Source organism: Muscardinus avellanarius, assembly GCF_963383645.1.
Source record: "Muscardinus avellanarius genome assembly, chromosome: 15".
NCBI classification, from domain to species: Eukaryota; Metazoa; Chordata; class Mammalia; order Rodentia; family Gliridae; genus Muscardinus; species Muscardinus avellanarius.
Genome location: NC_137801.1, coordinates 63,207,713 through 63,234,841, shown reverse-complemented (window position 1 = coordinate 63,234,841; position 27,129 = coordinate 63,207,713). Strand labels below are relative to the sequence as shown.

At 39.8% G+C, this 27,129-nt stretch overlaps 1 protein-coding gene across 1 annotated transcript in view; it reads left to right on the top strand.

The window, feature by feature from the left end:
* Positions 1 to 1,646: 1,646 nt before the first annotated feature.
* The window catches only part of PPP3R1 (protein phosphatase 3 regulatory subunit B, alpha), a gene marked incomplete at both ends in the record, with an annotated part of 53,841 nt that continues 28,358 nt past the window's right edge, over positions 1,647 to 27,129 (top strand). Inside the window, one exon of the mRNA XM_080711380.1 lies at positions 1,647 to 1,844. Within this exon, the coding sequence (XP_080567506.1) occupies positions 1,647 to 1,844 (198 nt within the window). The remainder of the gene's footprint in view (positions 1,845 to 27,129) is intronic.

The window sequence follows — 27,129 nt, the reverse complement described above, 5'->3', positions numbered from 1 at the left end:
GTATTTAATGCTCCGTCAGATTAATTTGATTTTCATTGGAAATGGTCAAAGAATACACACAAATGCAATAACAGTGCTTTTTATACAACTCAAAAGGATTTATCAATAAGGAGTTTCTATCCCCTCAAATAACTGTTTCCCCTCCTTCCCGTGACACACAGACGTGCTTAGAGTTGAAAAGGAAAAACTGAATCAAATAATTGCAAAATGTTTTTGTTTTGATCCCTATCACACCTCTTCTCCCAGTTTTGTTTCGAACATAACTTTTCTCTAGGCTTTCCTGGACTTCATTTCCTACTGTAGTCTGAATTTTCTGTGACGATAATTGCCATCAGAATGGACGCAGCCCTGCTAAAAGGGATTAAGTGGGCAACCTGCCTTCCAGGATTTCTAAAAACAAACACTGCCGCACCACGCCAAAGGGCAGGCCGGAAGGTTTAAGGGTAATAAAGGTGGGTGGGCATGTCTGCGGGAGTGGGAGCAGCCCCTCCTCTGCCGCCCCGGTCTCCCCGCGCCCTAGGCTGCGGCACCCTCGGCCCTCGATCACCGTCCTCCTCCACCGCGCTCCTCCAGTTCATACAATAGCCGACCACAGTCCCGATGCCGTGCCGTTCAGTACTGGTCCCTGTCGCGATACCTTTGATTTCCACTAGCCCGGGGACTCAAATGTTTTCCTTTTTTTTTTTTTTTAATCTGGTGCAGCGCCCGGGAGGCCGCGACACCCTAAGGCGGCCGTCGGGCTCCTCCTCCCCTTCCTGGGTCCGGTCCCTCCGCCGGCGGCCCGCGAGCCCCTCGCACTTCCTCCTCCTCCCTGCCAGGCCCTCCTGCCCGCCCGCCCCCAGCCACGTGACAGGAAAAGCCCGTCGCGTGACGTCACTGCGCCCCGCCCCGCCCCCCCGCGCCCCGCACGCAAGGGGCGGCCGGCGGAGGGCAGACGTGGCCCGCTCGCGCCGCGCGCCCCAACCAGCGCCCGCCAGAGCGCCGCGGCGGCGGCCGGGAGCCGGCGCGCGGGTGCCCGGATGTGCGCGCCGAAGCCCCGCCCCGCCCCGCCCGCGCGCGCTCCCTCCGCCCGCCCTCCCTCTCCGCCCTCCCCCTTTTTCGTGCCTGGAGGTTGCGGGTCAGCGCGAGCCACTGCAGCGCGTCCGTCACGGCTCCGCCGCGCGCGAGGCTGCAGCCCCCGAGCCGCCGGCGCCCTCGGCCCCCTCGGCCCGCGCTCTCGGAGCCCCGACCTTCGTCCCTCCCCGCGCCCTGCCGCCGCCTCGCGCGCCCAGCCACCCGGCCGGCGCGGGCCCCGCGGCGCCGCCTCCCCTCCCCCAGCCCGCACCCCCTGCCCGGGCGCCCCGAGGCCCGCCGCCGCCGCCGCCGCCGCGCTCCCCGCCGACCGCCCCCGCCGCCGCGCGCCGCCGCCCCGCCGAGCAAGATGGTGAGCCCCGCTCCCCGCCGCCGCCGCCCGCTCCCGCCCCGGCCGCCCCGGGGCAGCCCGCGCCCCGGCCGCCGCCTCCCGGCCGCGCTGGACCGGGCGGGGTCGGCCGCGCTGCCCGGGCCGCCGGCCCCCGCCGCCCCCGGGCCGCCGCGCCGCACCCCGCCCGCGCCTGCCGCGCCGGAGGGCTTTCCGAAAGCCTATGGAAATGACAATTGAGTGGCAAATGGCGCTTTATGTAAGGACCCGCTTTCCTCCCGGGAGCTGCTGCTGCTCCCACTCACTCCCGTTCCCAGCAGCCAGCCCTGGCAGGGATCCTGCCGCTCCCGCTCGCGTGGCTCTCGCCGCGGTCCGCGACCTCAGGGGGATTCTTTTTGCTGTTTGCTTCTCTCTCCCCGCGCCGGCGACCCGGAAAGGTCCGATGGCAACGCTGGAAGCCTAGGCCAGCTGGGTCTTGGCGAAATGGGCAGGCTGGGTTTTTGATGCTGCTTGGAGAGCCGGGAGTTTTCGTTTTCTTTGTTACCTCCTTGTCTCTCTCTTTTCTTTTGGGGTGGTTGTTTTTGAATCATGGCGATTTAAATTTGTCTTTCCTTACCCCCACATTAATCCCTAGGTAGAATTCACTGCTGTAGTGTTTCTGACCGACGCTAGGGGTGTGTCTCCCGCCTGTCACTGTAGCCAAGAAATCTACGACGCCCTTTTAGCCTGTTACCTTACCGGTTTTCTACCTCGGGTTGGCCCCAGTAGTTTCCTCTTTGAGAGCAATTGCATACATAGTAGCAAAATTTGGCTGCGTTATTCCGTGTGTATTAGTTACTCGAACCCGAGATTAGATTGTTGCACTTTCTCCTAAAAAGTCTTCAAAGCTGTTAGAAGATTTTTCAGGCCGACGTTGGGTAATTTCTTGCACCTTTAATTGGATGGTATTTCACCCTCTGTGTAGAACTTAAATACTTCAAAATACAGTGTTGGTTTAGTGAAGTGAGTCCTGCTGATTGCGATTGAAAATCAATTTGGTGATGGTGAGGGAAGAAAGTGAAATTAGCACATCCAAGTCAGCTTTTATTTAAAATATAGGGCAAGTGATGTGTGTGCTTCCTGGCATATTTAAAATCCAGATTAGAAGCAGAAAATAAGCGATTCGTGGTTTTTATATGTAGAGGAAGTTTCCTTGCCAACTTGGAAGGCAGCTAAGAGACAACATTGGCCAGCCAAAGTCACAAAACTTAAGGCTTTTCCAGACTATTGCAGAAAATAATTTATAAAGATCAGAGCTATGCATGGTACACTTTTTTTGTTGGCTTGCTTTTGAAATTGGAAATTTCACTTCATTGCTTTAATGGAACTCTGTGTGTGTGTGTGTGTGTGTGTGTGTGTGTGTGTGTGTGTGTGAGAGAGAGAGAGAGAGAGAGAGAGAGAGAGAGAGAGAAGGAGGGAGAGAGAGAGACGCGCAGAGACACAGACAGACATTGGGGATAGAACCCAGGGGCCTTTAACCGCTGGGCTACACCTCCAGCCCCATTTTTATTTTTTTATTTGGAAGCATGGTCTCACTAAGTTCCTGAGAGCCTCAATAAATTGCTGAGGCTGGCTTCGAACCTCCTCCTTCCTCCTGTCTCAGGAGGGATTACAGGCATATGCCACCACACCCACCTTAATAGAACTTTTTATGTGTATATTTTATCTGAAGATCAGGATCTTGAAGATATTTGTTCACTACAGTGAATTTGGGTTTTGCTTGTGCTGCACCATTGCACTTTACCCTCAGCCCCCTTAGCTCTTAAATTTCTTATCTCCTTGGTTCTCAGTGTTTTTGTAATTTTTAAAAGTTTTAGGAAGTACCTGATGTTTTTGTTTTTCCCCCACGTCATTATTTTTCTCCTCTTTTCAGCTTTTAAGTTTTCTGTTACACACCAGTGCCATCTTAGGACCTACTTAAATTTATGTAGCAGTAATTTCCCAACTTTAGGATTGTTTTGGTCTGTGGAATATAACATTGGTTTGGAAATATTAAAACTGTACCTATAAGCTGGGTGTGGCGTCACAGGATTGTAATCCCAGTACTTGGGAGGCTGAGACAAATGGATAACAGGTTCATGGCTAACCTCAGCTACGTAGTGAGACACTTTTCAACTCAGTGAGACCCTGTTCCAAAATAAAGGATTAAAAAATAGGGCTGAGATTGTAGCTTGGAGGTAGAATGCCTCAGATACTGCAAAAAAGAAAAGAAGAAGAAAAAAAGGACCTATTAGTCAATTTTGCCATATGGGATACTGATGAACTCAAATAAATTAGGCTTTGAAGTGATCTGGTTAATTTTCCTAGTTAATTGAACATAGATTCTGAAAACTTAAACTCCCTTTGGGAAATCTCTATGGTAACTCTTAGCATTATGAACACATTTACTGTTTTTGGTCAATAGATTTTATAGTATTTATTACTATCATATTAAGTTTGGAGAAAGTAAAAAGGTCTTATAAGATTAAATTAAAGCTCTTAAGGAGTTTTTCTGACAGGTATTTAATTACTGTCATTTTCAACCAGGCATGGTGACACATGTCTGTAATCCAAGTACTTAGGAGGCTGAAACAGGAGGATCGCAGGTTCAGAGCCACCCTCAGTAACTTAGATTGTCAGCAATTTAGCAAGACTGTGTTTCAAAATACAAAAATAGAGTTGGGGTTGTAGCTCAGAGGTAGAATGCCCTGGGGTTCAATCCCCAGCACCACATCTCACACACTGCATGCATCCCGTATGTGTACACACACACACACACACACACACACACACACACACAACACACACACACGTTCTTCTCTGAGTATTAAAATCTTTCCCTTCATCCCATTTGAATTTTGAACTCTTAAGCATCTGGGAGGATGGAGGTTAGGTTAAATGTATATAAAAAGCTGTGAGTACTGAATTTACAGAGATTTTCCCCAAACCAGGTTATTTTTGTTGAAATAGATAATAGGGATTTTGTTATGGGATGTTTATATGAACATAGTCTGTTGGTTTCTAAGATGACCATGGTAGTGCCCTGTGATCCCAGTACTTGTAATCCCAGACTGACACAGGAGATTGACAGGTTTGAGACCAGATTAAACAATTTAACAAGACCCTGTTTCAAAATTTAAAAAAATAAGCCAGGTGTGATAATGCATGCCAGCAATTCCCATACTTGAGAGGGAGGCTGAGTTAGGAGGATCGCAGGTTGGAGGCTAGCAATAGGAATATAGTGAGACTATCAGTAATAGTGAGACTGTTTCAAAACAATAAAAAAGGGCTGGCAGTGTACCTTGGAGGTAGAATGCCCCTAGGATTCAATCTCCAGTACCACAAACGTAAAATGAAAAAGCTGGGGTAAGGCTTGGGGTAGAATGCCTCTGGGTTCAATTCCTATCCTCCCATCCCCCGCACAAATAAGTTTTTTCTTAGATAAGATTAAATTTTATAAAGGACATTTATATCTTTGTACTTTCCAACTTTTATTATATTGCTGCTTATGGTTAACTAATTCCCCCCCCTCTCTTTTAGAAAAAGCAAGCAATCTTGTTATGACCAGCAGAATTAAGATTCATGTCAGTCATAAGGAGACAGTTCCTCCCCTCATATCCCATAATGGATGGGAACATTAAAAGGCTCAGTGCACATGGCAAAAAGGCTGAGGGTCAGCCAGAGAAAGAGAAGTGTGGAAGAATCAGGCACTGTCGTAGATAGGACAGCAGTACAAGGAAGTCAGGGTGGGCTAGGAGAATTAAACAGGTTGGACAGTCCAGAGTAGGGCAGGCACCTAGAGATTCATTCGTATCGACAGAAACTATGATTTTTGTTTTCCTGTTCACTGCTCCCTTTGCTCTTTGTTGTAGAGGACATTAAAGTAATTAAGGCAAGTTTTCTACCCTCATTTAAGTAGAGAAATAAGGCAAATTCTTGTAGTTATGAAATAAGTTGGAATGTGATGAATATTGTATGAATGACATATACAAATCCTGATGGAAATTGAGTAAAGAGGACGATGAGTTATGAATTAGGGGAAGTTTTATGAAGGAGGTGAATATTGTGCTGAGTCTACGGAGATTATTAGCAGTGATTCCTTAATCCCAGCAACTCAGGAGGCTGAGGCAGGAGAATCACAAGTTTCAAACTAATCTAGGCAAGTTAGCAAGACCCCCAGCTCATATAAATAGAGTGGATTGAGGATGTAGCCCATTAGGGTGTCTGAATTCATTTACCCCCCCCCCCCCCCAAAAAAAAAAAAAAGAATAGTAGGATTGCAGAAGGGATAGTTGGAGGCAATTTGAAGGTAATTTAATGCCTGAGGTAGGGAGAGGTGACATGTTTGAAGCATTGATTCTTAACATGTGATTCTTGGACCAGCCTGGAAACATGTTGGGCTCCACCCTGGAACCACGGAATCCAAACTCAGGATGAGCCAAGCAGTCTAGTTTTATAGGTCTTCCAGGTGATTGTGATGTATGCTAAAATTTTTAAAGCCAGTGTTTAGAGAATATCAAGGAATGTATTTATTTAAGTGTTAGTCAAGTGTCTGTTAATCTGCTTAGTAGTGACTATATAAGCTTAAGACATGATTATTATCTCTAAGCAATTTAGTCAAGTAGGATAAACAAGACAATGATTATGCGGTGTGGCATGTACTATTAAACTAAACACAGTGTACAAGAGTATGCGGCAGGAAGATGCTTAATCTAAACTGGGTTGGAAATTATTCAAAGAGCTATTTGAAAGAGATGGTGCCTAAACTGAGTCTTAAAAGGATGAGTATTTAGCCAAGAAGGAAGGACACTTGGGATACGGAGCTAATGTTCAAAGTCCTAGAGGCATGAGCTGTACAGACCGTTTAGAAAACTAGTACAATCGAGCCTGACTATGATGGTTCAGTTTAAGATTATTCAACTTCATGGTTCTGTGAAAGTGATAAGCGTTCAGAAGAAACTGCTTTAACATACATTAATGGTGCATACCTGTACGACCATTCTGTTTTCCTCCTTCAACAAATTACAGGAGATATTCAATACCTTATTATAAAATAGCTTTTTATATGATTTTGTCTGAATGTAGGCTAATGTGAGTGTTTTGGTACATTTAAGGTACGCTAGATAAAGCCATGATGTTCAGTAGGTTGGTTATATTAAAAGTATTTATGATTTATGGTATTTTCAACTTAGGATGGGTTTATTATTAAACAGAAGGATGACATCTCAGTTTTTTAAGGTGATCATTTTGTTGGCATATGGTGTTAAAAGATAGGTAAATCTAGATATGGTAGTATATTAAGAGATAATTATAATAATTCATATGAGAAAAAGGGACCTGATTGGAGAGAGGGACAGTGCAGATGGATATGAAGCACACTGAGGAGTTGGGGAGGACTTGATGACTGCTGGATTATGGAGAAGAAAAGGAGTGAGTCCTGCTTTGGTTTCTGATTCTGCTGACAAGCGATAATGCTGTCTAAGCAGCTATTGGATGTGCACCTACTCAGGTTAGGTTCGGTTCTGAGGGTGTATGAGTGGTACTCTAACTGCCTTCTAGAAAGAAGTTTGCATGGGTGACCATTGTTTCATCTCTGGTCTTCTCTCCTAACTTAGTAATTAATGCTTGAAATATTATGTTGCAAGATTATAAATCCTACAGGTGAGAGTGCTGTGGAATATTGATCATGCTTGCTGCACAGATAATGGCCCTGGTAGATGGCAAGAGGAACTTTATTGCCTAGAGATTCAGCATCATCTAGGACTTTGTTAGAAATGCACTTTTCCCTAGGAATACAGGAGAAGATTTTGGGGGAGTGATAAGGTTTTCTGTTTTGGACATGTTGAATTTAAAGTAGTCATGGGCCATCTAAGTGATTATAGCCAACAGATATTTGGCTATCTTATATCTGGAGCTCAGAAGAAAGATCTGGGCTTGTTAAAGATGTGAAAATTGTCTACTTGTATTAGGCAGTAGTTGAAGTTATAAAACTAGATGAAGTCCTATAGAAAGTATAAAATGAGAAGCAAAGACAGTAAACTCTAAAGAGCAGTGCATGTAAGAGGCAGATAGAGGATAAAGAATCTGGTTGTTTGAAAATGACTAAACAGGGAGTTGGAAATATTACACAGCAATGTCATAGTGAAGGGAGTTTTAAGGAAGAAGTCAGGAGTGATGGGAACTGCAGAGATCAGGAAAGAACAACTTAGTGTGTTCCGGAGGATTTGGAGAATTTCAGTGACTTTGGTAATAGTTTGTTGTGGTGACAGAGAAGGCCAGTCTGTAGGAGTTGAGTATTGACTGCTCTTTAAAGCTTTGAATAGGAGGAGAAGAAATGAAAGCTAGAGAATTTAGGTTTGAGGAAGGATTTGTATTGGGGTCAGAGAAGCCAGGAAAAGGAAGGAGAGGTCTTTTGAATCTTTTTTAAAAGAAAGCAGTGGAATCATTCACAGTTTGAAATCCTGAAGGACATAGGAGGGAATAAACTCCTTAGACAAGAGAGGTTTTTTTTCTTATCCTTTAACATGATAGGGAAGGAGGTAAAGATGAATACTGCTTTTAAGGTCATATATGACAGTCTAGGCTGGAAAGTAAGTTGTAAGTGGCCTTAACTGTTAGATTTCAGTTTGGTTTCATTGGGGAACCATTGATCTAAATGGAAATAAGATGTTGGGTGATTTGGGAAAAGTGGAAATTGTAGGTAGATGTATTGCTTTGAAAACATAGAGATGAAGATATTTGAAATATAGAGTTAAAAGAGCTAGAAAATCGCTGGGCATGGTGGCGCACACTTGCAATCCCCACGCTTGGGAGGCGGAGACAGGAGGATCGTGCACGTTTGAAGCCAGCCTCTCTGGCTTAAGAGACCCTGTTTCCAAATAAAAATATAAAATAGGTTTGGGAGTATAGCCCGGAGGTAGAAGGGTTTCCAGGGACCCCATTACCACCAAAAAATAAAATAAAAAATAAAAAAGTTAGAAAATTAAGAAGAACCAGAGTTATAAAGAATGATCCAACCAAGTGATTGGCAGTAAATATAGTTTCACATTATTAATAAAAGATAGGAAAGCAGGACTTGGTTCCTGGTTAAAGGAAGTTGTTGGGTAAGTTTGATCTTAGTGAATTAATGGGCTTGAGACATTCCACTATAATTATTTAACAAAGAAGTTTAATAAAATGCTTGGAAAAATAATTAGAATGTTTAAGTGGGTAATGATGAGGATGAATAAAATTCTAATGGAGCCATCCGTGGTGGTGCACACTTGTAATCCCAGCATTTGGGAGGCTGAGACAGGAGGAACGTGGTTTGTGATAGCCTCAGCTACTACTTAGTGGGGCCCTGTTTCAAAATAAAGAATAAAACATAGGGCTAGGGGGTGTAGCTTGGAGGTAGAATGCCCCTGGGTTCCATCCTCAGTACTGCAATAAATAAATAAATACATAAATAAATAATAAAAAGACTAAAAAATAGGGCTGGGAGTGTAGTTCACAGGTACAGTGCTCTTGGCTTTCATCTCCAATACCAGAAAAATAAAATAAAATAAAAAACAAATAAAAATAAAAAGACTAAAAAATAGGACTGGGGTTTAGCTCAGAGGTAGAATGCCCCTGGGTTCCATCCACAGTACTACAAAAAAACAAAAACAAAAACAAACTAATGGAATTGGTCATTAGAGCAATTTTGATAATATTTAGCACATAACTTTAGTTAAGTCCTAGGTGATGAAAATAAGATCTCAAGGGAATGTAAGCTGTGAATGTAGAGACCTGTCTGGCTTTTCATTGTCATGTTTCACATACTTGGTGGATAAGATATGAAGAGTATTTGAACAAGAAACATGAATTAAGTAGAACAAAGGAGTATGTGCTAATGAGAACATTGGAAGCAATGTCAATTTCTTTTTTTAGGCATTTGTGAAAGAAAGGGACAAAGGATATGGTTTACAGTGGAGTAAGTTTTTTTTTAGCTATGGGGGAGATGTGGATATTCTGTAGAATTAGACATATCAGGAGGAGCTGCAAGAAAGAATAATTAATGGAATGAGCCGTAGAAGTGGGAGAAGGGAGTAAAAAGACGGGCCTGGTGGTGCGTGCCTGTAATCCCAGCCACCGGGAAGTCAAAGGCAGAAGGATCGCAAGTTCCAAGTTAGTTTGGGATCTGCCTTAAAATAAATTTAAAAAGCAGGGGTGGTAGGGTATGTAGCTCAGTGGTAGAGTGCTTACCTAGCATGCATGAGGTTCTAAGTTTGATCCTCAACATTGCAAAGATGGAGGGAGGGAACTGGGAAAGAAGGAAAAGAAAAGAAAGGAAGAATATGGGGGCAGGATTGACTGATTATGAGTCTGAACCAGAATGAAGAGACTAGGTCCTGGCCATATATATATTTTAATAATGTAATCTCTAGGCTGGGCATGGTGGTGCATACCTGTAATCCCAGTTCTTGGGAGTCTGAGACTTGAGGAGTGCAGGCCTTTAAGTGTGGCCTCAGCAACCTAGGGAGACCTATAGCAATGTACTAAAACACTGTTTCAAAATAAAATAGGCTGAAAGTGTAAGTTGGAAGGATATTGGATTCAATTCCCAGGAACCTCCCCTTACCCCCAAAGAAAGAAAAAGTAGTATATACCAGGTAACCTCAATCTCAATATTTCAGGATAGTTAAAGGCAAGATCATTTGATCATTTGCTGAATTGAGATGAAGAGGGCTGTGGGAAAGGTAATGTTATTGATTTTGGGAGAATTTAATAGGCAATTAATGGGATATTAAGTAAATATTACTACAAAATAGTAGTGTCTAGAAGAGAGTAATAGTGGGTCAAGTGATATAGGAAATGACTCTAGAAAGTGAAAGATTAATACTTTGCCAGTCTTTTTTGCTTTAGTAACACAGGAGTTATTTGTGCTTCAGATCAAATTACATGGGACTAACAGGAACCATTTTCTGAGTTCAGGTTTTATATAAGCAAACATGAGGCTATTGAGCAATATTCCTAAAAATTTTACTTAGTTTTAAAGATACTGCATCAACCTGTATTAGTACATTTGCTTAAAAATTCAAATGAACCCCAGGTATGTTGGCCTAAGACTGTAATCCTAGTACTTGGGAGGCTTAGACTGTAGGATCACAGGTTTGAGGCCACCCTCAGGAACTTAGTGAAACACTGTTTCAAAATAAAAAATACAGTGGGGCTGGGGTAGTGGAGCTCTGAGATAGAATGCCATTGGGTTCAGTCCCCAGTACCACCAAAAATAATTTTTTTTTTCAAATGATACTTAAGGGTATAAAGTGGAAAATAAGTGTTCCCATACTTAAAAAATAAGTAATGTGTAATAAATAAAATATAGCCAGCCCTATTTTATTCGTTATTTTAAAACAGGATCTCACCAAGTTGTGGAAAGCCTCACTGAGTAGTTGAGGCTGGCAGAGAACCTGTCATCTTCCTGTTTCAGCTTCTTAAGTACTGGGATTACAAGTGTGTACCACCTCACGGAGCTCACTCCAACCCTATTTTTAATGTTTTATTTTGAAACAAGGTCTTGCTAGGAAGCTAAGGCTGGCTTTGAAACTGTAATCATCCTCTCTCAGCCTCCCAAATACTGGGAATACAGGTTTGCACCACCATGAATGGCTGGTAACAAATTATTGAAATGAGAAAATGACTTCTGTGTAGATAAAGCATCTACTTTATTTTAGGCTTTCTATATTAAAACTTTTTCCTCATTTTTTATTTTTTCGAATAAGCCTTTTCTCTAGTAGCTCTCATGCCTATTCTGTATTTCTTAATTTTCTCCTAACCATTCCATATTTTCCTTCTGGTTATGAATTGATAGTATAATTATAGCTAATATGTAGGTCTAGTGCAGGAATACAATTTTGATAAACAGTGGGTCGTGGTGGTGCATGCTTGTAATCTCAGTACTTGGGAGGCTGAGACAGGAGGGTTGCTGGTTCAAAGCCAGCCTCAGCAATTTAGACTCTGGGCGACCTAGTGAGACCCTGTTTCCAAATAAATAAAATCAGACTGTGGGTGTCGCTTGTAGGTAGAATGCCTCTGGGTTAAATCCTTAGTACCTCCCCCCAACTTTTTTGTATAAAATGTGACCAATACATTGTTTTGGGGTTTATCTTTAGTTTTTAATACTATTTATTTTTATTTAGTACTATATAAGTTGGTTTTTTTGTGGTACTGGGGTTCCTGGAAGCCCTTCTACCTTTGGGCTACACTCCCAGACCTATTTTTACATTTTTATTTGGAAACAGGGTCTCCTAAGCCAGCGCGCGCGGCTGACTTCGAACCTGCGCGATCCTCCTGTCTCTGCCTCCCAAGTGCGGGGATTACAAGTGTGCGCCACTACACCCGGCTATATAAGTAGTTTTAATACTAACATTTACTTAATGCTATAAGATACTTAGTATCTGAAGATTTTTAATACTATTTTATCTTAGTACTATAAAATAGTTTTAATGCTATTTATTTTTATTACTATAAAAAGTTAAAATTTGAAGACTTTTTGTAAGAAATCCTTGAAAATTTAGCATTAACTCAACAATTCATGCATTTCCACAGTTTCCTACCTCTGAGAAGGAAGGAAAAGCTCTTTCTTATGGGCCTCATTGGTAGCACTATTGGTATCACAAAAACGTTTTTACAGATGAGATGTCATGTTGTCTTGTGTTGCTGGTATGTTGCTAAATTGACCCTGGTTTGGCCAGGTCTCTTTTGTAAACAATACAGTGTTCATTTTTATTTGCATGCTATAATTATGTATGCATCTCAAAACACAAGTACAATAGGGCAAAGTGTAACAGCTATAAAAGGATCAAGCTTTATCCTTGGCCTTTATTAGAGCAGCCCTTTTTATTTATCTTTTATCTAGTTCCAGGAATGGTTTTCTTTCATATCCTCCTGAGTGTGATGCCACAAGAAAGCTCCTATTTTAGGCATGCAATAAGCTAGCATTTACTAGTATTACTTGTTTGTAAGGCAATCTTTAGTATTAGATTAAGAATCTTGGGAAAAATAAATGATAGTGGGAAATGAGAGAAATCAGTGATTTTATGTTATGTTCCTACTGCAACTATTTTTCTAAAAAGTAGAATTTCATGAACTACAAACTAACTCCTACTATTCTTCTCAACTGAAGGAGTGAATTTATGTGTACAAGTATACTTCAGCTCTGCCTTCCTGACTGGCCGTCATTCTGCCTTTACCATATAAGTTAGTTTGTCCCTCCCTCCTTACCTATCTCCCTTCCTTCCTCTCTCTCTAGTGTTGGAGATTGAACCCAGACATGCTTTACCTCTGAGCTATACTCCCAGCTCTTTTTTGTTTTTAAACAGATCTCCCAAAGTTGCTGAGGGCCTCACTAAATTATTGAGACTGGCCTTAAACCTGCAGTTCTCCTATCTCAACCTGCCAAGTACAGGGATTACAGGCATGCTGTCATCATGCCTGACTAACATATTCGTAACCGTTATCTGTTTGCTTATTTTCTTATTTTTCAGTCCACTGCAGTTCTGTGATATCCAAAATGACATTAACTACATGTAGCTGTCTAAATTCTAATTAAAGTTAAAAGTCGAACTCAATTCTTCAGTTAACAACATATTACAGGTGCTTCATAGCTACATGTGATTAGTGATGATTGGTTTTGGTCTGTTTTTACTGCTGTAATGAATACCTGAGAATGGCTAGTTTATAAAGAAAATACATTTGTTTATTACAGTTCTGGAGCTGGGAAGTCCGGTTTTCTAGGGGCCTCATTTGGTGAGGGCCTCCTTGTATCACCACATGGTGAGAAAAAGAGATCAGATTTCTTTTCATATAAAGCCACCAGTCTACTATGGGATCTCACCCAACCCTCATTACCTCGCAAAGGCTCCATCTTCATTTGGGGGTGATGATGGTGATGATTTGGTGTAAAGGAACTGAACCCAGGGGCATTCTGTCCTCAGTCCTATATTATTTTTCATTTTGAAACAGGCTCTCACTAAGTTGCTGAGAGCTTCTCTAACTTGCTGGGGCCGGCCTCAAACCTGTGGTCCTCCTGTTTTAGCCTCCCAAATATTGGGATTATAGGTTTGTGTGGCCGCTATAGGTTTGGGATTCATTTTTAGTACTTTACCTTTTGAAGGGTTCAGTCAAACCAGAATATTCTGCTCTTCCCAAATTGCATGTCCTTCTTACATAATATATTTATTCTATCCTAATAGTCCCAGAAGTCTTCATTTGTTCCAGCATCATCTCAAAAGTTCAGCATCCAGTCTCATCAGATTTAAGTGAGACTCAAAACTGCTCATCCTAAGCCCTCTCCATCTGTGAGCCTGTGAAGTTAACAAGACATATGCTTTCAAAATACAATGGTGGGACAGACATAGACGTTCTCATTCCAAGATTTGCTGCTTAGCTATTTCTTCCAACAGATATTCTTCATTGCGCCTCAGTTCTGTGTTCCATAAGGTTCTAGGACATGAGTATGTTCTTTGCAGCTGACTAAAAAGCGTTGCCTTTACTTCAGTTTCCAGTACCTTCTTCCTCATTTCCACTTGAGACCTCCCTAGAATGGCCTCTACTATCCATGTTTCCACTGGCATTCTAGTCAGGACCACTAAAATCATCTCCAGGAAGTTCTGGACTTTGTCCACAGTTCTCTTCTTCTGAGCCCTTACCCACAGTAGTTATGTGAATCCATTTGTGATTCAAATCTGTTTGAATCTTCTCTTAGAATCCTGCCTCTTAATGATGTCAAAATGGCACTCTGGTCATGAGTTTTGGAGGGGACATGTAAACCACACCACTGTGTTTCATTATTACAGAAAATTCTGTTAGTCCTGGTCTAGAATAATTATGTGTCTGCATTTTTTTCAATTTTTTAATTTTTATGTGGATCATATTGAAAATGGCATACATTCAGACTCTGCTTGGTCCCCTCTCTCATCCCCCACTTCCCCTTTCCCCTTCCAGCAATGACTGTCCAGGTTAACCATGCTAAATTCATACTTTTACACATATTTGAATGTAGCTCCTCCACTAATCAACCTCATCCTTTGTCTCCTACTCTTCCATGTCAGCTTTGCTGAGGTTTCCCCTCCATTATCTGGAGTCCCTCTGGTATTTGTAATAGTTCTTAATTTGGGCATATTAAAGAAAGCATATGTCCCTTTTCTTTCTTTTCCTGGCTGATCTCACTTAATGTTCTCCAGGTCTTTCCATCTTCTTGCAAATGACATGATTGTGTTCGTCTTTATAGCTGAGTAGAATTTCATTGTGTGTATTTCCCATAATTTTGCAATCTATTTATCTGTTGATGGGGACCTGGGTTGGTTCCATATTTTGGCTATTATGAATTGTGAGGCTATGCACATGGTATACATATGTTACTGTAGTTCTCTGATTTCAATCCCTTTGGAAAGATACCCAGGAGTGGTATAGACTGATCATATATGGTGGATCTATTCTCAATTTTCTAAGGAATCTCCACACTGATCTCTATAGCAGCTGAACTAGTTGGTACTCCCACCAACAGTGTAGAAGAGTTCCTCTTTCCCCACATCCTCACCAGCATTTGTTGTTACTTGATTTCTTTATGCTTGGTACTCTGATTGGGGTTAGATGTAATCTCAGCATAGTGTAGTTTTGATTTGCATCTCCCTAATGGCTAATGATGTTGAGCATCTTTTCATGTATTTATTGGCCATTTGCATCTCTTGTTTTATGAAGTGTGTATCTGCATTATAATGAAGCTTAAGGTCGTTGTAATTTTCTAATTACTAACAAGATATTTGGAGTTGGGAAAGATCTGAATTTAGATTCTGGATCTGCCATTTATAAGCAATGTGACCTTGGACAAATACCAAAAGGTCTCTAGGCCTTATTTAGCGCATAAATAAAATGGGAATAGTACCCTCTGTGGCTGTGGTGACAGTATGGTTGTCTGGAAAGTCGATGCTTGTTCTTCTTACTTGACAACTTAGTAACATTGGACCTTCTTGGAAACTCTTGGAATTTTCTCCTCTCTTGGTGTCTGTGACCTATTTTACTAGTTGCCATTCCACTTTTCTGACTAATTTTTAGTTTTTATTGCTAGCCTCTCTGAGTTAAATATGATTTTATCATTTTTTCATTTAAAGATCCCATATATTGTGAAGACTCAAATCTTTAATATATAGACTCCATAATTAGTCTTTCTTTTTGCTTCGTGGAATGTTCATTATTCTTAGTGGAAACTTGGTATGATCGAACTTTTTTTTCTTCCCCATCTACTGCCACCATCAGTTGCAGTCTATATAGTGTTGATTTCTGTAGTTTAAATTGACTTATTTAGTGTCAGTAGACAGGGAAAGTATGACATTCCCAGTACATTACTATTTTGTGCCACTAAGTAGTAGCAGCTGAATCCAAAATACACTAACACAGCTGAAAGCAAGTTACAGAAGAATATGGTACTATGTATGGTACAGAAGTATATTGTGTACTTGGTCTGCATTCATCCTCTTAATTCAGTTTGGCCATTTATCTGTGTTGGAAGAATTCATTACATAGTTGCCATAGGACTTTGTAAAATTTTAATATCATGTTATCAGCAAACATGTCCTTTTTGTTGAGCTCCCTAAAATCTTAATACTTCTTGAATCAACTGTTGCTGCTTTATTCCAATTGCCACTGGCATTATTGCAGTTTAATTTCTTTCTTACATGAACCGTTTTTTTTTTTTTTTTTTTTTTTGTGTGTGTGTGTGTGTGTGTGTGTGTGTGTGTGACACTTACTGAACTCAGGGGTATTCTAACTCTGAGCTACAGCCTATTTTATTTTGAAACAGGGTCTCACTAAGTTGCTGAGGCTATCCACTAAGCTGCTATCCTACTGTCTTGGGCTCCGAAATACTGGGATTATAGGCCTGTGCCACCATGCCTGGCTTATGTGAACTATTTCTATAGCTTACTTAATGTGTTTTTGTCTCCAGTTTCTTCCTTCTTTTGTTTGCCCACCAGAGTTCTTCTGAAATGGAAATCTAATGTCACTACCTCCATTTAAAAGTCATTTGCTACATCTTCTCGAATTAAAAATTTAAACCCTTTTGCATGGTATTATATCTTGGCCATTGCCTCTAATCATCCTTATGCTGTAACCAGGTCACACAGCTTGTCCTTAAATGCCTCTTTTTCATTTATTGGTGCTTTTGTTTGTGCTCTTCGTACTCTCTGAAACATCTTTTCACCTTTTCTGCTTGACATAGTCACTTCTAGATTCTGTGCTAGTGGCATTTGTGAAAACCTTCCCAACTCTCCAGGCAACTAATGGCCATTTGTAAGTAGCTTTCACAATAGTCCATCCCAGTATGTTGTACTGCCTTCCCTAAGCCATGGTCTCCTCAAGGGCAGGGGTACCTTTTTTTTGCATCTTTGTAAATCTGGCCCTTATTGTGGTGTTCTGATACAATGTGGAGATACATTGGAGTTAAGTTGTATTTATCATTTAGGACTAGAGAGGTCTTTACAGGTCCTTAGAGAATGCTTTTAAGCCACAAGTGTGTTAGGCACAACAAGAAAGATGCCAGAAAGTACTGTGGGTTCTAAAAGTTATAGACTCTCTTTTTATTCTTTAAGATTTAAAAAAAAAAATTACAAAGTTAAGTAGACAGTTATGTGTCAGGGTGTTGCTTTCATTTGTAAATAGCAAGTGAACTTTTTCATAATTAAAGAAAACTCAGAATTAATAATAGTCCCTGCTTTGTTTACTAAAACTCATGTATTTTAACTTTTTATTTTAGAGATTCTAGGAATAGCCAATGAAGTGAGATTGCAATTCTGAATTTTTGATTTCCTTCATTTAGCCAAAAATTAATGTTCACCTACTGCATACACCAAACATAATATCAGATATCAAGATGAAAGGAAAACAACAGTTACAGATATGTTCATAAAATAGATTGAGTCTGACATGTGGAGGTAAAAATTATAGTACATTAAAATAAATATTTCAGTAGAGCTATTATTGAGAGAGAGAGAGAGAGAGAGAGAGAGAGAGTGTGTGTGTGTGTGTGTGTGTGTGTGTGTGTGTGTGTGTGTTTACTGGGGATGGGAGTCCAGGGGTGTTCTACCTCTGAAGTAAACTTCTACCCCTTTTTATTTTTTCTTTTGAAACAGTCTCACTAAGTTGCTGGTACTGGTTTCAAAGCTGCAACCTTTCTGTCTTAGCCCCTCAAGTATGGAGTTATAGATGTGTACCAATGTGTTTGGCAAGTGCTAATTTTTTTTTCTGGCTATTTGACTTACCTAGTTTGAACTTTAATAATGTGGCAATTTGGGTACTTTATTACTGATTCCAGTTATACTGTTCATGGAGCTGTGTAGTTTCAAGCAGTTATTTAAGTGCTGAATGAATGCTGGAATATCTGTTATTTATGTTACTTTTCAGTGAATTTTATTTGATGTAGTAGAATATAGAATTGGAGTACCTATGTTGGAATATGCTGATTTTCTTCCCCCATCCTGTATTTATAAAATGTCCACAGGACTGCCTGATTCAGAATACTTGTTCGTTGGTGTTAGGCTAGATAAAGAGTAAAACTACTGAAAACTAGGATGTAATATTCTTGGTACTGATTATCAAAGTAGGAAATATATTAGTTGGGAGTATTTTTGGCTGCAAAGTAATAAAATGGCTCACAATAAGGAATTCATTATTTCACAGAACCACAAGCCCAGAGAGTTTCAAGGGTGGTTTAGTGGTTCATCGCTTTTTTTTGAGGATGCAGGCCATATTTACTGGAAAGATCTACCTGCTCAGAGAGGGCTGCCAAAATACTGGACAAAGGTGTCTGACTGAAAAAGAGTGAGATGGTTTTTTTTTTTTGATGTCTCTTATTATGGAAGGAAACTTTTTTTTTCTTTTCCAAGTCTCATAGTATTTTTTTCTGGCTCTTTCATACAAGAAAAAGACCAGAATCCTACTGGCTTAAGTTCTTGTAAACTGGCCCTAGCTTACCCTCCATTACTAGAAGATAATTTTTACAGTTTTAAAAGCAACCTCATTGAGATATTTGATACTCAGAACAAGGGCCACAGATTATTGATGGGATTTTAAATAGTAGAAGCTGTGTTTGGCTTCTGATGTTATACTGCATGCACTTCTCTCAGCAGTGTATAAGCTATCCCTTCATGCCAACTTATTCATCAAAATGTTTTCACTGCCTGGTTTATCATAACCAGAATTCTGCTTCTCCTTTGAAGGATATCATCTTCCTTATTAGCCCTTTCAAGTGAAGGAGTGCTGTTTATTTTAGGTTAGAGGTGGGTGGGAGTTGTTGGCATTGTTTTAGACCACAAGTTGGAAAATGTTTTCTGCCAAGTGCCAGATAGTAAATATTTAGGCAGTGCAGGCCGTACAGTGTGTTGCAATGATTCAACTTTATCATTGTAGTGTGAAGCAGCTATAGACAGTTCATAAACAAATGAGCATGGCTGTGTTCCAGTAAAACTTAATTTACAAACACAGGTGGTGCCAAAAGCACAGCAACAAAGAAGAAAAAGATCCATTGGACACCAACATTAACAAATTATGTTTCAGCAGATAGCAAGAAAATGAGAAGTCAGTCTACAGAATAGAAGAAAATGTTTACAAATCATATATCTGATAGGAAATTTCTATCTAGGATATATAACTTTTCTCCAGAATATATACTCAAAAATAGGGGAAAGGAGCCAGGTATAATGGCACACGCCATAATTGCAGTACTTGGAAGACAGAAGGATCACAAGTTCAAGGCCAGCCTTGCCAATTTAGCTTTACAGCTATGCAAGCGTTAGTGTTCCTTGGACTGACTTACACCTTTGCTCTACTTGAGCTATTTCTTGTGGCCTTAGTCAAAGTGGACTTTTAACATTGTCCAAACTGTTTAATTGCTAGGACTTTATTTCCTTTCCTTTTGAGATTTTTGAGATTGTTTTCTCAATTGTAAGTATTGGGAATGCCATGCCTATTGTTTTTTTTTGGGGGGGGGCAGCTTCCAAGTAAAGTTATTTTATATTTTCCATCCTTTTATTTCTCGTGTCAACTGTCTTGACCTATCTCACACCTCATATTGTCATTTGTGTGATTGTGACTACTGTGAGAGATAAAGTAATGACACATTTAAAATTTCTATGCCAGTGTGAGTTGGTAGTGATAAGCCACTTGAATTTAAGTGCTCTAAAATGAGGAGAAAACGGCTTCGATAACCTTTTGCTTCTCTTGCATAATACAGTAAGGCTTCATGATATAAAGTAAAAATATAATGGGAGTTATATTAGAGTTCAAGTTTGGTCCCTACCACCAGCAGCTGACCTTGTGTAAGCTACTTAGCCTTTGCAATACTCGCGTGTGTGTGTGTGTGTGTGTGTGTGTGTGTGTGTGTGTGTGTGAGAGAGAGAGAGAGAGTGTCAGTCAGTCACTGGGCTTCCTTGGGACCCTTCTACCTTGGCTACACTCCCAGACCTATTTTATATTATTTTTATTTGGAAATAGTGTTTCTTAAGCCAGCAAGGCTGACTTCGAATGTGCGTGATCCTCCTGTCTCTGCCTCCCAAGCGCGGGGATTATAAACGTGTGCCACCATGCCTGGCTTGCAATACTTCTTTTTACCTGGAGAATGTTTTTAGGATAAAGAGATAGTTAATGTATAGTTTTTTTGTTTGTTTGTTTTGTTTTTTTTGGTAGTACTGGGGTTCCTGGAAGCCCTTCTACTTCCGGGCTACGCTCCCAGACCTATTTTTTATATTTTTATTTGGAAACAGGGTCTCTTAAGCTAGCGTGGCTGACTTCGAACCTGCACGATCCTCCTGTCTCTGCCTCCCAAGCGCGGGGATTACAAGCGTGTGCCACTACGCCTGGCTTAATGTACAGTTTTTTAACAGAGTGCCCAGGATATAAGTGTTATTTATTTCAAATTTTTTGAATCCAGTAAATATTAACCTTACTCTTTTTTTATCTATAGTTATATTCAGAGTTAATCTAGAAAAACTAAAGATTTTCTAGATTCATTAGTATCCACCTTTAAAAAATCTTTTCAGAACTGATAAAATAACATGTTTATTTTGAATTAAATGTAGTCATTGAGATTTAAATGAATAATTCTGAAATGTTTGAAGGATTTTAGGACTTTGTTTTAATCTAAAGTGTAATTCCGTTGTCAAAGTAAAACTAGATAAGGGCTAACAGGCTTCTTTTGTTTTTGAAAAATGAGACTTTTTTAAAAAGATTTTTTTTTTTTTTTTGATACTGGGGATTCAACCCCAGGACATTCTACCTCTGAGCTACACCCCAGCCCTATTCTTAATTTTGAAACAGGGTTTTACTAAGTTGCAGAGGGCCTCACTAAGTAGCTGAGGCTGCAATTGTCCAGTCTCAGCCTCCCAAGTACTGGGATTACAAGCGTGCACCACCATGCCCAGCTTAAAAGATTTCTGTTTTAATAAAGCTTTGCAACATGTCTGTTGTTGTTCAAGAGATAGCTTATACCTTTGGAAGTGAAATCTTATTCTTAAATACTTTGAGTTATTAATTTCTTGCTTACAGCAAAATATTCTTACCTTTTAGGACATAATACTCAAAATTTTAAGAGTTTGTTTAAATGTTGGGAGTCTCATTCCTGAGCAAATTACAGATTGGCATAAGGAGAGGGGGGTCTACTTGCAAATGAAATGTTTTTAGAAATCATACATCAGTTGTTTGGGAATCAGGTTTGTTTAATAAGATTTACAGAAGCATATTTTAGTGATATTAAAAATACCTAATTTTCTTCCATGTATCATGCACTAAAGAATAACTGTAGTGAACAAAACAAGTAATTTGTTATCATGTAAAGTAATTATAATGAGAAACTGATGCCATCTCTTTGCATTTAATTTAGGTCTTAGTTAAGATAGGATCTTGTATCATCTATGATTACAATAATTGTATAGTTACTTAGAAGAGACTTTAAGAAAGGGAGACCCACAATAATGTGGGTCCACTTTTGCATGATCAGGAAATAAAGCCCTTGTGATTGTGTTGTAGTAAGTCAGCAGTCCACTTGAACATTTTATCTCTTAAGGTCATTAAAAGATAACTTTGTAGGGCTGTATTTTTATTTGCCTATCAAACTGCATAGTTGTTACTGATAAAATTAAATTTATACCCTGCTTTTAATATGATTTATAGACAGTCCACAACTACCAAAATATTGGGAGTCATTTTTTGTCACGCCTGCCTTTCTTTCTTCCTTCCTTCCTTCCTTTCTTTCCTTCCTTCCTTCCTTCCTTCCTTCTTTCTTTCTTTCTTTCTTTCTTTCTTTCTTTCTTTCTTTCTTTCTTTCTTTCTTTCTTTCTTTCTTTCTTTCTTTGTGGTACAGGGACATTCAACCTCCAAGCTATACTCCCAGGCCTATTTTTAATTCTTTAGTTTGAAACGGGGTCTCACTGAGTTGCAGAGGTCCCTCATTAAGTAGCTGAGGCTGGTGGCAAACCTACAATCCTCCTGTCTCAGCCTCCCAAGTACTGGGATTACAGGCAAGCACCACGATACCTGGCTTCTTTCAGTTTTGATATTCTACTCTTTTTATTCATATTCGATTTTATTTTTAGTCTACTTTTTCTTTTTGAGATGGAGTCTTAACTCTGTTACCCAGGCTGCTCTTGAACTTATGGGCTCTAGTGATCCTCTTGCCTCAGTCTCCTGAGTGCTGGGACTGTGGGTGTGCACTACTGTGCCCAACTTTCTTGTTGGCACTGGGCACAGTGATAGGCAAAGAAAACGCCCAGGGACATTCTGTCTCTGAGCTACACCCCCAGCCCTTCTTTTGAAACAGGGTCTAAGTTGCTGAGCATCTCGCTACTTGCTTATGCTGGCTTAGAATTTCCAGTCCTCCTATCTCAGCCTCCCGCCTGGTACTGGGCAGTAGTGGAGGACTTTTCCCCCCCTCTCCCCTTTTTTTGTGGTACTGGGGATGGAACCCAGGGGCTTTCTACCTCCGGGCTACACTCCTAGACCTATTTTATATTTTATTTAAACAAGGTCTCACTAAGTTGATGAGAGCCTCACTAAGTAGCTGAGGCTGGCTTTGAATCTACATGATCCTCTTGTCTCAGCCTCCCAAGTACTGGGATTACAAGTGTGGGCCACCACGCCTGGCTCTTTTTTTTAAATGAGCTCTGCTTTAGCTGGGAAAAATTTCCATTTATAAGTTAATCATTTCTAAACTTTTGTCACAGTTTCTATGAGTACTTGCTGAATGTCTCCCTGGGTTTCAAAATTCTATGTTTGAGGATACTGAGAATATGTAATTTTTATACTTTGGCCATGTGTAGTATATTGTATTGCTTGTGGGTGTTTCCCCTTTCTCGTGATTCTGTTGTAGGGTATAAATAGTAGGTTCTTGTCCTCTTTGCATGTAGAAAAATATTTCAGAATATATTAATACAGATATAATGTAGTATTAGTAAACATCTAAATATATATAGTAACATTTTTACTTATATTTGGATAGCTCAGTAACAAAAGTAATCAGGTGTGCTAGGGATTAATCATAGTATAAATGAAGAGATCAATAAATTAGACTACATTTAAGTTAGGGATTTTTCATTTAAAAATACTATGGCCGGGCGTGGTGGCGCATGCTTGTAATCCCAGCATTTGGGAGGTTGAGACTGGAGGATCACGGTTCGCGGACAGCCTCAGCTACTTAGTGAGGCCCTCTGCAATGTAGTGAGACCCTGTTTCAAAATAAAGGATAAAAAAATAGGGGAGGGGGTGTAGCTCCGAGGTTGAATGCACCTGGGTTCCACCCCCAGACCCCCCCCCAAAATATATATGTATATATATCATTATGGTTCTCCAGAAAATAACTGATTCTAGACCTGCAGAAGGGAAAGTACAATGTACGCCTTCAATATTTTGTACCAAAATGTAAGGATGTGTTTAGAATGATGACATTTCAGAAGTACACAGGAACCAGTCTGAAGAAGAGACTACCACTGGCAAATGTGGGCAAATTAAAGTATCAGATTGGATTTAGAGAATGATGATAAATGACTGTAACTGATACTAAAATGCATAAATACATTCATATAGAACTGGAGGAAAGGAAAGTCCTTAAAGGTGAAAGGCAAGTAATAAATGTTGTAAAAAGGATGGAATTAGAAAATTGCCATATGACAGTGGTATCAGTTACCTCTTATTCCTTAACACATTAAGTCAAAGTATGGTGGCCTGAAATAACATATGTATTATTTCACAAAAATATGTGGTTTTAGCTCTTGTGTTCTCTTAAGAAAGTTGAAATCAAGGTGCCACAGGGTATGTGGTCTCATCTAAAGGTTTGATTTTGTTGATTCGTTGTGGGCAACATTCAGTTCCTCATGTACTAGTGGCTAGAGCCATAGTTCCTTGTTATATGAGCTTCATTATCCCCTTTTCTATGGAGAAAGTGGCAGATATATCATAACTAAATCAATAAAGTTATCATTACCAGTAAAGAGAGAAATCAACATTATCTGCCTCCTGATATTTGGAAAGAGCACACACAGTTACCACTTGTATGGTATTCCACAGTCTAATCATGAGGAACCATAAGGCAAACCTGTTGAGGACAGTGTGTATAACCAATTTAAAATGTCAAAGTCATGAAAGACAGGAACAGACTGAAGCACCTTGCAGCTTAAAGTACATGAAAGCAAAGAGTTTTGCAGTTGACTATAACACATCGGCCAGGTTATTTTTGGTTTTTGCTATAAAGAAAAATGTTGGGACATCTTTATATGCATTATTGGATGATATAGAGCCATAGTAGAATAGTTAGATAGCAGAATAGACCCATAATCTCCTGGTTCTGTTACTGTATGGAATTGTTTGATTTTCTCTTTCAATTTTTTAAATGTTGGTATTCTATATTGGTGAAATCTAAAAATGATTTTAAGATTGCCAGTTTTTAGAGCAGTTCATGGATACTTTGGGGATCCATAGGCTCTTTGCCAGGAAGTCTATAAGGTCAGACTATTTTTATAATACTAAAGCATTGTTTATTGTGTTTACCTTTAAGTGAAGGTTGGCACGCATCATGAATTTAATGCTGTTGTGCTAGATTTTGTTACATTCTTTTAAAGAGTAATTTGTTTTACCACACTTAAGTTTCTTGGAAACAATTTGGGCTTTTGAGGCTAGCTTTTAACTTTTTAAAGATAGGTCCAAAGTAGCCTTAACTCATGGCAATTCTCGGATTTAGCCTCAGTGCCTCATGTATTTAAAGATTTGTCCATACTGGTTTATATGGGATTATTCCAGCTTTGGACACGCTCGAAAAATTAATCAGTCTTTTACTAGTTCTTTCCCTGGCCTTGGGATGTTTCCTTTTAGATATTTGCAAAGACTGGGGGTACTTTTCTGCATTTCTCCAAAGATCTCTCTCCGTGCACCTCCTTTCTGTAAGATGTTCTCACACAAATTTACTTCTTATATCTCTGACTTTTCACAAGTTTGGTAACATACCTGTTCCACAGCTTGAAAATTTATTTCAGACTATAAACTGGGATAAACCTAGGGCTCACTCTTTTGTTTCCTTATATCAGTGGTCACAGATAATGTCTGAAAAATACAATTTCATACAACTTAATTGATTTACTAGTATTTATACTGGTCAAGCAGTTCCTGTAGCATTAATCATTCATAGGCAGGTTTTATTGAATTTTTTTATTTGTACAAGGAAAACTTACCTTGAATTTCAAGTGGGTTTATTTAAGGACATTAGTAATCAAGGGATCTTGCCAATAACTTGATCATAGGGTACAATGTTTGGGTTCTGCAGGCTTTTTAAATTATAATTCTAAAATATATCTGTTAGCTTTACATACATACTTATTAGCTTTTTATATTTGGATGTAATTTCATGATTTTGTTTAGTTGAAGACAGTCTCTTAACAGTAAATGGGAACACATTATTGGTTATTTTTCTCATAGAAGCTATCATTGTTTTAGTATTTCCTGACACTACATTGGAGCCATCAGCAAGAAATTTACTATAGATCTAACCTTCATTTATGCTGATTTTTCTAATTAAGTTTATAATGGTTTACAAATAGATATCTATTTAAAAATATAATTGTGCTTCATATTCAGGGATAAACAAACTATAGCTCACAGGCCAAATGTAAATAAAACACTGGCTATAAAACACTGGCTGATAAATGCTCTATGGTAGATGTTCTGAAAAAATCTTACTAATTACTAAGCATGATGAGGACTGAATATGCAGCACAATTCTACTGACTATATTGATAAAATAATCTATATACTGCCATGTTTTGCTGTAACAAAAATAAGAATTAAAAATGTTTTAAGTGGAAGGCAAATCATGATGACATTCTTGCCATGAAAAGTTAACACACTATAGAATATAGAATTTAAAAAGTGGATGTTGTAGGGTAGAGATGGTGCCGCCGCTTGGTAGAGCAGCCATAAAAATTGGAATTTTCAGCTGGGTGTGCTGGCATGCACTTGTAATCCCAGCATTTGGGAGGCTGAAACAGGAGGATCTCAGGCTCGCCTCAGCAACATAGGCCCTCTGCAACTTAGTGAATTACTATTTCAAAATAAAAAATAAAATAAGACTGGGGACTTAGTCTGGGTTCAGTCCTCAGTCCCCCCATGCCCTACAAAAAGTTTCTTTTAATTAGGGACTTTACATAGCTTTCTCAAAAATGTTAATTTTTATCTTGAAAATGGTAGGGAACCGATTGCATTGTAGCAAGGATGTGAAGTGGTCAGGTTTGGAGAGGTTGAGGTTGCGGTAACCACTTGGGTATATGGATTCCTAGTTTAGCGAGGGAGGGGGAGGACTCAGATCTGAGGGTTAAGCACTTAGGCGCCCTGCCTGGGTGTTGCTTCTTCTGGTTTTGTGTATGCTGGCTCACTTCGAGAGTGATACAGATAGAGGGGATGGATGATATCATTAATAAAGAATTGATAACAGCCACCCACGCTTGTAATCCCAGCATTTGGGAGGTTAAGACAGGAGGATCACAGTTCACGGATAGCCTCAGTAACGTAGTGAGGCCCTTTGCAACTCAGTGAGACCCTGTTTCAAAATAAAGAATAAAAAACAGGGCTTGGGGTGTCACTCGGAGGTCAAATGCCCCTGGGTTCCATCCCCAGTACTGGGGGTGGGGGGAGATAAGACTGTAAAGATCAGTGGCTGGAGAAAACAAAGGCCTGGTTTCAAAATCCTACCTGAAACTGCCACGTAACAATTTTGCCTTCACTTAAAAAGCAATAGGATGCTCATTAAAAAATTAAATTTAAATAATTTCATAGTAACAATGCAAGAATATAGAATTAAAGGCTCTCAGTATACAGAGAGCCTTGCAAAGCATACTTAAGTAGGAGTAGAATAAGAGGGAAAATGAGGCATGTAAGAACATGCATGCCAATAAAGATGGGAATTCGATAAGAATATTAGGTAAACCTGATGGTACACACCTGGTGGGACTTGGGAGGTCGAAATAAGAGGATTGCAGGTTTGAGTTCAGCCTCTTCAAGTAATGAGACCCTCATCAATTTAGACCTTATTTCAAAATAAAAATGAGGGAATTAGTAGACAAAACAAGCAAAAACTTGTTGCAATTTATCTTTGGTATTTCTTTTTATCTTCACTTTAAATATATTTGAGTCGGGTGTGGTCCCAGTACTTAGGACACTGAGAC